The sequence below is a fragment of the Idiotropiscis lumnitzeri genome, chromosome 5 (assembly GCF_059441095.1).
Source record: "Idiotropiscis lumnitzeri isolate Australia: NSW breed Sydney's pygmy pipehorse chromosome 5, RoL_Ilum_1.0, whole genome shotgun sequence".
NCBI lineage: Eukaryota > Metazoa > Chordata > Actinopteri > Syngnathiformes > Syngnathidae > Idiotropiscis > Idiotropiscis lumnitzeri.
Window position 1 is genome coordinate 8,834,439 of NC_142395.1, and position 13,455 is coordinate 8,847,893.

At 37.7% G+C, this 13,455-nt stretch overlaps 2 protein-coding genes across 3 annotated transcripts in view; one reads left to right on the forward strand and one right to left on the reverse strand.

The window, feature by feature from the left end:
- The window catches only part of sord (sorbitol dehydrogenase), a 9,699-nt gene extending 9,250 nt beyond the window's left edge, over positions 1 to 449 (forward strand). Inside the window, exon 9 of the mRNA XM_088296442.1 lies at positions 1 to 449. This exon is cut by the window's left edge and continues 846 nt beyond it. The gene's annotated coding sequence lies outside the window, so the exon portion shown is untranslated.
- Positions 450 to 4,414: 3,965 nt separating this feature from the next.
- Positions 4,415 to 13,455, reverse strand: part of apba2b (amyloid beta precursor protein binding family A member 2b) — a 42,563-nt gene continuing 33,522 nt past the window's right edge. For both annotated transcript variants that reach the window (XM_088295784.1, XM_088295783.1), the window contains 7 exons: positions 12,554 to 12,640; positions 10,453 to 10,638; positions 9,189 to 9,368; positions 6,741 to 6,953; positions 6,538 to 6,657; positions 6,059 to 6,199; positions 4,415 to 5,975 (listed from right to left, as the gene is read on the reverse strand). In XM_088295784.1, the coding sequence (XP_088151910.1) occupies positions 5,904 to 5,975; positions 6,059 to 6,199; positions 6,538 to 6,657; positions 6,741 to 6,953; positions 9,189 to 9,368; positions 10,453 to 10,638; positions 12,554 to 12,640 (999 nt within the window). In that variant the 3' untranslated portion in view covers positions 4,415 to 5,903. The remainder of the gene's footprint in view (positions 5,976 to 6,058; positions 6,200 to 6,537; positions 6,658 to 6,740; positions 6,954 to 9,188; positions 9,369 to 10,452; positions 10,639 to 12,553; positions 12,641 to 13,455) is intronic.

The window sequence follows — 13,455 nt, forward strand, 5'->3', positions numbered from 1 at the left end:
ACCCACACATACTTAGGATGCAAACATCTCTTTCATGGCAGCACGACGGGGATTCTCGATCATCAAGAAAGGAAGCACGTTGTGGCTAATTGCCTTTTTTTCATTCCTGCTACGTTCAGTCATGTCTGCAAGCTAGCTGTAGTTAGCACACACGCACACACACACGCACGCACCCCCCCTCACACACACACACACACAATGTCCTTTTTGCTACGCTAACATATCGTTGCATCTAATATGAATTAAGGAAGCATTGGTGAGCAAACTCACATTTTTGAACAACCAAAACAGTGTGTGTTTGTAAGGGGTTTGAAGTGATGCGGTCATGAACTGAGAAATTCCAGTACTAGTAACAAAGTAACAAAACAGGACATAGTTGCCACAATCCCTCATTGGCATCACATGCCAATAAAACACATGATGCAATTTACTATGTCATAGTACAAACTAAAATGCCAGGATGGCCTAGTGGTCTAAGGCGCCGCGTTCAGGACCCAGTCTCCCCAGGAGGCCTGGGTTCGAATCTCGAATTTCCCCATTGTGGGACTAATAAAGGCAATATTATTATTATTATTATTATGTTCCTAATTTTAAAAAAAATGTTGCTTTGATTGTGTAGACCAATTTACTTCCATTAAATTACCCATATTAGTAAAGAAAAACAAAACGTTTGGGATAAAAATTAAATGGAAACAAAATTAAAAAGTAACACAACTGTTTATTTTAGTTTTCCAATAAGAGTGAAATTTATTTACAAGTATTTCCTTTTGTATTTATAGATAATTTCATAGTATTGGTGCAATTGTGCTTAGTGTATAGTTTTGATTTCATTTTAAAATTCACTCAACAATTGCATCCAAAACTTTTAAGGCCACAATATGGCCTTTAATTAAAGATGCACCATTATTTATAAACATCTCAGAAATGGTGCAAAGTTTAATTGAAGTTGAAAATTGTGTCAAATTAATGTTTATATGCGTAAAGAATCTAGCCGCAAACTAATTATGGTTATATAAGGGTTGCTGCTTACTAGTGCGACATTCCGCAATTTACATTTGATCTGAATCGTCGTCTCATTGCGATCACTGTTGGTGATTGGTTCAACTATCAAAATAATCGTTTGTGGCAGCCCTAATATAAATTGGTGATTAGTCTACTACCAAAATAATAGTTTGCTGAAGCCCAAATATAAATCAATGTATTAAAAGATAGGCATGCTTAGCTAGTGGCAACCTAAGATGTCCGCCAGTGGCTTCTTCTCTCGTTGCAGCGAGTAAGCGGCATTGAAGCTGCATTCGAGGAAGGTCGGAAGTCTCCGACTCGGAAAAGTGCACGAGAACGCTCCGTTGGACTGGGAGGTTCTGGTTGCAATGTCGAGGGAAAAATGGACCTCAAGTTCACCGACCGACTTCAATGTGACGTTACCCGAAACTTTGACATCATGGAGAGAGAATGAATGGCAAAAATAATTTACAAGAATTTAAACATATATTTAGCCATATTTATGTATTGCTAAAGTAACACTTTATTTGAATGCGGGTTCATTAGACTTTCATACATTATCGTTATTAATTTAGTAAATCAGAATAACGTAAAGTAACACGCCATTGACTGTGTGAAGATACGCTGTTAAATCCCTGCTGTTATATGTCGAAAGGAATGAAATGCGTCGAAGATACGATATTATATAATTTATACAAATCAAAGAAATTACAAAGATTTGCCGGAGGTTGCAATGTGATGGGATGAACCAGTACAAAAAAACAGTTTATCGCCAGCTTTGTTGTTTACATTCACCTCGAACGCTTTGAGGTCGAAACTGGGACAATCTGAGTCGGATTTATCCGATTTCCCATCTTCCACAAATGCATCGTGAGTCAATTTATATAACTCAGTGAGTTTAGACTGGGATATTCCAATTGATCACGATTACTATTTACACGGGAGTATCTGTCTTCTTAAGCATGTAACGGCATTATAACGAATGTTTTAGAGCTCGAAATGTTCACTTTAAACCAATATTGACAGCATGTAAACGTAGTGACTGTATCTTTGTCAAACACATCAAATTGTAAAAGATAAAGGGTAATATTATGATGTAAACAATATTAGAAATAATATAAATCGATTTTACTTCTGATTTTAGACTATTTACGTTGTTAGAACTATTGTATAATTTTTTTGGAAGGTACGCCTTAATCTGCATTTCTTAGTTACGGCCACAGGGGGGAACTAGAGCATCTAATTCTAACGGACACGCGTCGATGACGTTCAGTGCCGCCTTAAAAAAACTCATAAATGTAAGGTTTAGCGCCAAATAGAGCGATTGACACTGGAAATGGTGGTGGAACACTGCTTTAAACAACACTGACTGTTTGGGAGCTTGATCGCATTCATCCAATTAAAGTTAATTGGTTTGAAAACTGAAAATACATTCTGCATTTATTGTGTATTCTGCATGCAAACTGCTCGGAAAATATTTGCAGGCAACATATAAAACAACCCAATGAAAATCAGTAAGCCTATGTGCATCATAACCATGTGTTCTTACGTTGTGCCTTTGTTTATCACTAACAGTCAGTTTTAATCTCAGGAACAGTAAATATAAGATTGAAAACACTTGTTCGCCATAATGCAAAGCAATCTAATGAATACCAATATGGCTGCTTTCTGGTGTCGCATATTTTCTCACTAGGCAGCAAAATATATTTATAGGGCTCATTTCACAGTTTATTGCATACTGTTTGTGACAGCAAAGTCATCTGTTGGTACTGCTGTCATCCCGTGTATGTGTTATTTAAAAGCGAAATATATTTACATACTATTAAAGATACCTGAAAGTGGATTAATGTTTATCCATTCAAATACTGAAATTTTATAATAAAAAAAATAGAATTTTACCAACGCATTTATGTAGTATTAGCCTAACTCTATTGTTATTTAATTAAACAGTATTTACTACCCAGCTGACTTTGCGTGACACCGACTGGTCGCCAACCAAAGACACGGCACACGTAGACGAACAATCATCCACAGTCACACTAATGGCCAATTTTGAGTCTTTCAATTAATGTAACATGCAAAGCAACTGGACAACATGCAAACCCCAGTTTAGTGAACCCCGATTGTGAAGAACACATGATGAACACCAGTCCACTGTGTTGCCCACCCATCCATGTTTTCTAGTCTGTGTCCTCATCAGAATCGCAGGTGAGTTGGAGCTTTTCCAAGCAGACTTTGAGCAAGAACCCCATGCCATGTTCAGGGAATGCAGTGTTGAAGATGGCGCTTAGGGCAAGAGGCCGGCTACTGGTCAATCCTAGAGAACATATCGACAAACAAATCATTTACGCTCCCATGGGCAATTTAACGCCATCACTTAACCTAACCTATCATTGATGTGTTTGGAATGTTCAGGAAGCTCAAAGAAAGCATGGGAAGAGCATGTATATATTCCACACGATATTGATGCCGACGTGCCAACCGTGAATAACAACTCCTCACACTCAATTGGGATTCAAAGTGGGAGAAAGTCAGAAAACCCACAAGAGCACAAAGCGAGAACATGCCACCCCCACACAAATCAGCCACATTCTGTATACCACACTTTAATATGTGACCCAATCCCACACAACTAGCCAGGTTTCCATCTGATTTTATTACCTTTCCACAATGACAGATACTACATTACGAGGCATGCACACTTTGTTCATGTAATTAAATGAAATACAGTGCATTGTTTAAAAACGTTACTCTGTTGTAAAGCTTTCACTGTCACAGTGTCATTCAGTTTGCTCTTTCCCTCCCAGAATCCAAAGCCAACATTCAAGTGGGGAAGATGTTGGCTGTGACTAAACCGTGGAGTTTCACTGTTTTCTCTTTAGATGATAAGCACAATACTAGACATTTTTTCTTTTTATGTACAGACATTCTAATACTTGGTATGGCAATGGGGTAGCTCACACAACACATTACATTCACAGTCCACTCATTGATTGCATGAGTTTCAGTCAAGAACACCAAAGATCAACATACACAACAGGAAGCAGACAGAAGAAACTTTTTTTCCCAGACAAGTAACTGATATCAAAAGCATAATTGATGCATCTTGCTAGTTTTGCCGTTGTTATTTAAGTGTGTGTTTGTACATGAGATATAGAAAAGTCTTGAGCCTTAGTGTGTATATTGCCATAAAGTTAAACCAAAGTACATTATATGGCATTTCTCCCTTCAGTCCGTCATTCACATACCAGTTTCATTCACATGTATATTATATTAACTTAGTATATTTCAAACCATTATTTTCAACACAAACGTTTCTTCTTTAATTAAGTGGCAATCATTACCGTATCCTGCAACTGACTTAACTTCACATTTCAGTACACTATTTACACCAAAGCTCCTTACATCACATTATCAACAAGAGTATTAATATGGGCAATAAATAAAAAGGCGGAACGTGAATCTATACAAGACGTACACTGTGTTACAAATTATTATGCAAATGTTGTTTTTCCCTGATTTATTTTTTATTTTTTTTTAAAGATTCCATGTAAGTGGCACTCTGCACTATCTTCAAGTCAAGCGTTAGACAATTTGGATGTTTTTAAAATAACCTCCCATTGATAACAGTATTTTTTCCTAAATAAAAAAAATGTAGATTGGATTAAAATACACTATTACAAAATTATTACGGATGCTTCAATTGTTCTCAATAGTTGATCGTCAGGAGAGGACAGGAGCCATACACAAGTTTCTTTCCTTTTACGGCCAAAGCAACACACGACAATGAGGAATTTCTTGCGGCATAAGATGGTGCATTGTCATGCATAAAGATGACTTTGTTACAAAAAGTTGTTTCCTTTGTATGATCAAAGAAAGTAATCAGCCAGAAACTCCACTTACTCTTCAATTATTTTCACACCTTCAGGGACCCCGATACGGGCGACCAGCTCCCTTCCCAGGATTCCGACTCAAAACATGAAACTGCCAACTCCCTGCTGACGTGGCAACTGTGTTGCCCGTCACGGCACTTGTCATTGAAAAAGCTCATGCTGCGAGGAATATCTCTGAATCATTGGGCATAAAATGAGAGAAACTTATGTTGTGGCCCCCATCCTTCCCTGACCTTAACCATGTTCAGAACTTTTGGATCATTTTCAAGCAAAAGGTCAATGCGGTTGGTAGGCAATTCCTCTATTCTGATATCCTGCAATTAAATTCAAGCAGAGAATGTGAAAAACTCAAGTTCAATGGATGCAAGACTTGCAAAGCTGCTATGAAATTAGAGGACCTCTGTTAAATTGCAACTTGATATGTTTCTGCTTGAAATAGCTTTTGAATTCAGCAAATAAAACCTAATGCGACAGATTCAACAAATGACTCTTTTCAGTTCTTTACAACCTATAAATTGTCTTGAATCATCGCTGTGCATAATAATTTCGAATAGTGCATTTCAACAAAAACTGCATTTTTATTTTAGAAAAGAAATGTTATCATTGAGAGGTATGTTGAAAAACATCCAAATTAGTCAGTAACAGTTAATGACTTGAAAATTATGCTGAGTGCCATTTTCATAAATCCTTTAAAAATACAGAAAAAACATACTTGGCATCATAATTTGAAATGCGGTGTGTAGTCAATTATATTGCACTCTAAAATCAAATATGAGGCCTTCTCTCAGTTCCTGTAAGTCGATCCATCTCATTGTGGAGACACAAGACCACAGACCAATAAATTAAAAAAAAAAAAAAACATTCACACAGTTCGTTTAGCTCTGGGAACCAGATACACAAAATGCGTGTTGCAAGTGTCAAACAAACAATATGGACAGGATGGGGAAAAGAATTGACCTGTGAATTTGTACAATACTAGATTTTATAGACGGGCATCTGTTCATCACATTATAAGTACATTGGCGTCTCCTGGCCTGTGAGGAGTCGGAACATGGCTGCAGGCATAGTCTTCATGTGAATCTAAAAGTTAAACAACAAAGAAACAGAAAATCAGCAATGTAATATGTGTGTGTACGTGCATGCGCGTGTGTGTGCAGTGTCACCTCGCCCACAGAATTTGAGAGGGCCTGGACAATCTTCTCATGTGCTGTGGCCACAACACTCTGCCCATTAATCTCGATGATCCTGTGGCCCACTCGGACCCCCCCTCGCTCTGCGATGCCTCCTCGCATTAGACTGCAAATCTAAATTCAGAGTAACACAACGGGAAAAAGATCCTCATATAATAGTCATGCATTAAATGTGTGCAGCCACCTGGGAAAGTTTTTAATATACAAATTTATGCAGCCAGAATATCAGAATCAGAAATCCCTTTATTGTCATTGTACTCAAGTGTGCAACGAGATTAGAGAGCTCCCCTCTCCAGTGCAATACAACAATAATTCAGATAAATATATAAATTAGATAAATAATTGAATAGTTAGTGCAATGGAAAATAATACTGAATAGGGGATATAAATACGGGTTAAGAAATCTGAAATAGGTAAAAAAAAAAAAAGCTAAATTTGTCGCTCACACTTACAATGCCATTCTGCACACTGAATCCCAGCTGGTACTTGAGGTCGGGTCTCTTGATGAGGACAGTCGTAACAGGAGGGCAGCTGACTATGTTCATTTTCACCTGAACCTGATTCTTTAAGCCCTTGAACAAACATAAATACATCAAATGTAATGTTTACAAAAACAGACTGTGGGTTTTATTTGTGATTCAGTGTATCCATGTACCTTGATGATTCCCTGACAGGTGGCGAGTGGCAGCCCTACAAGGCTGGTGTTGTTGATGGACATGATTTGGTCTCCGATGCTGAGCTTGCCTGAGCGTGCCGCAGGACCGCCATTCATCATGTTGGCTAAGATGACAGTGGGCAGGATGGAGCCCCAGCCGGACTCCACAATCACCACACCGAGGATCTCACCTTTGCACTTCTCCAGCTGCAGCTGTGGATGATGGAAGCAGAGGAGAGGTCCGTTTTTATTATCCATGGAAAGTCCTGCTGGTGCACTAGTTCATATACTCATAGTCATCCTTAATCTTTCCCTTATGCATACAAAAATCAGTGATTTAATCTAGGCTCTAAACAGTGGCGGCTCGTCATTAGGGAGCACTCAATTCCCGTCGCACACTGCATGGCGGACCCCACCCTACTTTCCTAGAAGTAAAATAAATAAATAAAATGCACTGCCCCTCCATGACTAGTCACCTCACCATGGTGGATGGGGTTTGTGTGTCTCAATGATCCTCGGAGCTATGTTGAATGTGAATGCTGTGAATGCTCAAACGCAACACGACACAATTGCAAATGTCACAACGGCAAAAAAATAAAGGGACAAATGGAAGTGGTCGAGCCTCCAACTGTATGTTGCTCATAGTTACCGTAATATCAAAGACCAATGAAGAGATCCTTTCGTGCGTAGGAACTAGCTACCGGTACTGGTAACTTAATTACGTTATCTAGGTGACCTGTGATGTTTGATGATACAATGTGGCGGACTACTTTCTGACCTGGAATTGGGAATTGATGCTGCATTTCCAATGAATACTTCAAGATTTTGTCTTTCTATCAGCGTAGTTATAATAATAATAATAATTCAGTAACTGTTGCATTTAAGCAATTTAACATGAGAGGCAATGGATTATAAGGGATTTTACAACTGGTAGGAGGCATTGATCCCTTATGGCCCACTGCCTCTCATGGTAAATTGATTAAATATACGCTAAACATAATTTATGATAATCATAAAGTGACACAGATACCAACTATACAATAATTTAATTTCTGAAGGTTCGGACACTTCCGTTTGTCGCTTTATGTTGTTGTGTTGTGGTTTTTGCAATCGTGCCGGGGTTAAGTGTTGTGGAGTTGGCAATTGTTATGACCTTTCTCGGCCACCGTAGTATATTTTTAATGATGAGTAAGGTTGCTTCGGTCATCTCTGTTGGCCACTTTGATACGCACTTCTGCTTTGGGGGCGCACACCTTTACCCGTTGACTCATTAAATGTTTGTGTCAGAAGCTCCCCTTCAATGCAACACATTGGACCAAGGTGGGGCACACCAATCCGATTCTTTCATTTTGCCAATCTTGCTATATCTTATTGTCGCGACACGCACCGCTACCGCATTCTCGGTTGGCTTCGGTTGAGTCAAGCTCGTCAATGTTTACTCTCAGTAGCTGTTAATTTAATTCAACTCATTGTACCATTGCAAATTTGAAAGTACTCATTTCATAGCTGGTGAGGGTTTGATTCGAGGTTTGACTGGACCACGCAAGAACACGACCGTTGCTTTACCATTGTGTCTCCATCAGAGAGTTACCAGTCTTTAACCAGTCTGTCACTTTTGGTTTGTGTGACAATTTTAAAAACTATAGGAGCCTTGGAATTGTCTGGGTAAATTAAAAGGTCAGAAAAACGTTTGAAAATTTGAATACCATTAATACAGTAATTATTTTATTTTTTATATAATTTTCTTTTTATTGAAGAGCAACATGCAGTAATACACTAATTTAGTGAAAAATGTACGAGAAAATACTAGTGTGTCTATTATATTTGCATCTGTATAATGTAAAATAAAACTTACAAACACGAATTGCTCTGATACCTGCCCAAATCATCTTAGCATTGTTGCAAAAATAAAATGTAACAATGACTGATGCTAGTAAATTTACACCTCGCCCTGTATATGTACTGTCCAATATGTTACTTAAGATTGCCATAACCTAAATGATGTAGTCATCCAAGCTGAATGGTCACAATGGGTTTACAGCAGAAGATACATTTTCTGTAAATATAGCAGGTTGTCCAGGAATCTTAATCGCTTGCCATATTGATTGTGAAAAAAACATTCTACACATTAGCTGTGTAGAAGCGTTTACAAACTCTCTCTCCTCATACAGCAGAAAAGGTATCACTGCTTGTAATCCTTCAAAATCCTCCAGTAATATTTATGGAACATCAAGGGCCAAGGAGCAAATACGGTTAAAAAAAAGCCTCGGTTGACACGCTCTGAGCTGATTTTAGCGGATCATCTGCCATTAATAACGCAACATTCGCAATAAAATGGTGAGTCTCTTATTGTGTCTGTTACGCAAACGCGCCAACAATTAGTCAGGATGAGGCATACGGTAGCAAATGACAGATTTTGTCATTTTTTATTCTTCAAATCTTCCTCACCTCTTTGCAGTTTTCAGAGTTGGAAAAGTGGATGAGGTCATCGTTGTACATCTCCTGTGTGTTGATGATGTCACTGTACTCCTTTTGACTCAGGTCCTCTGGGTTGATTCCATTGGCTCTCAAAAACTCCTGATAAGCTACGCTGAACGCTTGGCCGATGGACTGGGCGATGAGCTGGGCCTGTATACAAAAATGCAATAAAATATAAAAAATACGGCCGCCCAGAGGAACCAGTGATGCTTTGACAGTTATGTAGGTGCAAGATGTTAGTCATTGCGGTCACATCCCAAGCCAAAAGTATTTCCCAAAAGACATAATGTGCAACATACCCTTTGTAATTTGAACATATAACTTGACATCAATCAAGTCAATATCTTGTACTGTGAACCCGTTTTCCCCACGCATATGAACGTGAACATGCAGACGCAGCAGAACAAAATGTGTGGGATGCTGGATTAGGGACCGTCTGCTCTCACGATGACTCTCCGCTGACCTTTAATTCCCATCATTTAGATGAGTTGCCAAGTTGAAGCAAGATGCGCTGCTGTTCTGCATGTCCAATTTTCATGACTTGATGTGTTATTTAGTAGAATTAGTTATCAATAATGCCTCTTTAATTAAAACCTTGCTTTTAAAATACTTTTTTGTGTGAAATTTATTGATTTTTTTTTTTTTAAATCTAAAGCCCCATGTCGTTTGGTGGAACTAAGTATAGAAGTAACTACATAGACGTGAATATCAAAATATCATTTGTGTAATTGGAACATTAATAAGTAATAATCTGCTTGGAAAAAAATATTTTTTTAAAGGATTTTTTCAGCCTTATGGGATTTACAGGAAAAATAATCCAATTACAATTAAGAAAGTGATAATGACATGGGAATAAAATATAAGATCATTGCTAAAAAAAAACTCAAGGAAAAACAAGCATTTTGTTTGTTTGTTCTTAATAATCCGGATAATTTGTGAAAAAAAAATTAAGCATGTTGATAAAAAAAAAATATATATATATATATTAAAGCCACAGCCAATATACCTACATGGGAAAATAAATAAATAAACAAGTACAAATTTGATATTAATGGATGATTGAGCAACATTGAAGATGTTTGAACAGTTGGATATGCTAATTACCACTTTGAAAATGTTATTGAGGCTCATACAGCTCTCTAATTTTGGTAAGTATCGATATGTGGGGCCACCATGGCAATAACAAACATTTTTTCTCTGATTTAATAATTGCATCATAGTTGAAGACACTTACATCCTCCGACTCAAAGACATGGCATATCATCTTGTACTGCTTCTTCGCCTCAGGCGCCCCAGGTGTGGTTTCAATGCAATCTTGGGAAGCTGTACGTGACATTCGACGTCTTGCCATTAGTACCACAATGTTTCCGATATCAGCGATGTAGGATATGGTGCGCAAAGCATTGTCCATCATTGTTTCCTATAGAAACAGCAACAAAAAAATAAAAAGGACACATTTACAGTCGGGTGAAAATGTATAAAATGGACAGTATAAAAACATGACCTAACCACACTCTCATATGTTGAGAAAACAGTATTTATAATATGTATACACTGAATAATTGCATTATGTTAGAATGTCAATGATTACCATTAGCAGGTTCGTATTATATTTGCTGCAGGTGTTCAGCATTTATTCAACAAAAAAATGATCAAATGATACTAGAAGTACCCTGCATAGTTATGACAAGTGATTGTGTTTACTGGATTTAAATTATTAATATTTTTTATATTCATATATTACTTAGTTTAATTGTGTTGAATTCTGTCGAATGTTCATAACCTGCACTCCACATTTGCAACACACACACACACATAATCAGTGTGCATATACAACTGATGACAAACAAAACTACATATTCGACCAAAAACACAACAAAATTGATAAAGCACATCCGTCACATAGACAGAATAGCCAAAGACACAACGGGTTTGACACTGCAAGGGTCACTAGGACTCAAGACAAAAAACACTTTTTAAAGACAACAATTTGCGATCCGAACGCATACACACTCACACACAGACAAGATTGCAGGATGCCAAGCCTTGCGATAAACTGTGGACCAAACAAGAATCGACCGTTGAAACCTGGCCTTGGACCCGTTGAGACGGATGGAGAAAGAAAGAACGATTTCAACCGACATGACCTATGATAGAAAAGTCTGTCTAGTGAGAATCTTATAAAAATGTGAGGGCTGCAATTTAGTACTGCCATTTTGTCTGACTGCATTCATCTGGGATGCGGGGCTTGGCGAGGATAAAAAAAAGTAGCCCGGATATCGGACTTCTGCTATTTTGTGAACTCCAGATAATTGAAGAGAATATTAGAAGTAATTTGGATCAATGTTGAGTCTTTATTTTAAGATTTTCCTTCTTGAATATGAAAACAAACATGCATTGGGTACATTTCGTGAATAAAGGGTTTATTCCCTAGTAATTTGCATTGAATTGCTGACTAAATTCCAACAACATATAAAACCAATTGGGTTTTGATAGGTGCACATGTTGAAGCCCATCTTAAACTCATCATGTTCACTTATTCCGATACAGTTTTCATAAAGACTTTCCTGATGAAGACGAGTAACTTAAAAAAAGAAAAATTGTTATTACTATGTATCATTTAATTTTGCATTTGCAGTGCAGCTATTCACTTCATTTGTGGTATGTAGTGGTTTAGATTTATACTGTTTTAACATTTTGGAATTGTTCTCATTATTTTAGGCGTCAGAAAGCCCATCTAAGCTTTTTTGTGAAACTTTTATTTCAATCATTTTATATTTATTAAGCACACAAACACACACATGCAAACACTCACGCTTGGGGTCTGACAGCAGACAAAAGAATCGTCCACTTTCATTTTGTTCTGCTGAAAACAAAGAATACTGAAATACATCCATCCATTATCCATGCCGCTTATCCTCACAAGGGCGTGCTGGAGCCCATCCCAGCTGTCTTTAGGCAGTAGGCGGGGTACACACCGAACTGGTTGCCAGCCAATCAAAACTGTATATGAAATTATTTATCATTAAAAACGGACTGCCTAATAATACTAAATGAACTAAAATTGGAGGAAAAAAACGTGTGAAATGATAATGTACTAAACAAGAGCTGCAACCGGATAGCTGTCACAGTACATTTGGAGTCATCCCGCACGCACAGATGTTTGTGAAGCATTTTGGGTATTATGAAGTCTGCGCTAATCCTCTGCCACGTCATAAAATCTGCAGTGGGCTTTCAGAAGAAGCTACAATCGCAACCACTTACTCTTCACTCATTTGAGAGAACACAATGTTCCTCCTTGAGGTGAAATGAAGCACTTGGACAAACATACTCACCTGTGAGTCTGCGTTGAGGACCTTGATCCTCTGAGTGGAGATGAACAGATCAACTTCAGTGAGGGTTTGAGCGTCTCCATCTTGGCTCTGGGGAAAATAAAATATGCAAGCAGTGTCACCCTTTGTCCAAGAGATCATTTAGCTGTGTGTCAGTCATTCAGAACGGCCCTAGTGATGACTGTGTCACAGTTTAGACAACCTAAGTGAAAAAAACAGCAATGACGGTAGCGTCCAACTAGAATATGACTATTGAGGCTAACGTGGCGGTGGAATGCAAGGGGTGGAAAAAAAAGAAAAATACATAAATAATATAAACTGTCCTGTCAATAGAATATCAAGTAGACATCAATGCTCACAATTCCACTATATAATATTTTTACAAAAAAAGTCTTATTATAATTAGTTTCACATAGAACAAAAATCTACATATTAAAGAAAACTGGAGACATTTAAAATCCTGTAAATGAAATGGTAGACTAGCTCCACAATTTGCACATGCATCCACATCAGAATTTGCCCAATGTCAGCTATGTTAGATTCCAGCATCCTCTTAGCCTTGCCAGGACTGCGAATATCCATGGTGGATGGAATTCTAAATCAAGTGAAACATTTGTTGAAGTCACAGTACTCCAAATAGTGTTGGGAAAAAAAACACACAAATGCAACATGCATTCAATATGTGCTTTAATTTCAGTTATAATTAGGTTAAATTATGAAATAATTTGCCAATTTAACCCTGTTGTTGTGACACAGCTGGGTGTCATTTTCCACTGGCTCAAGTAAAACTACTATAAACCAAATGTTAAAATCATACCGATCACACGTAAAAGCAAAATATGTGCAATTAGGCAATACGTTCATCGAGATCCCTTTGAAATTAAATATATCAACCAAAGAAAAAT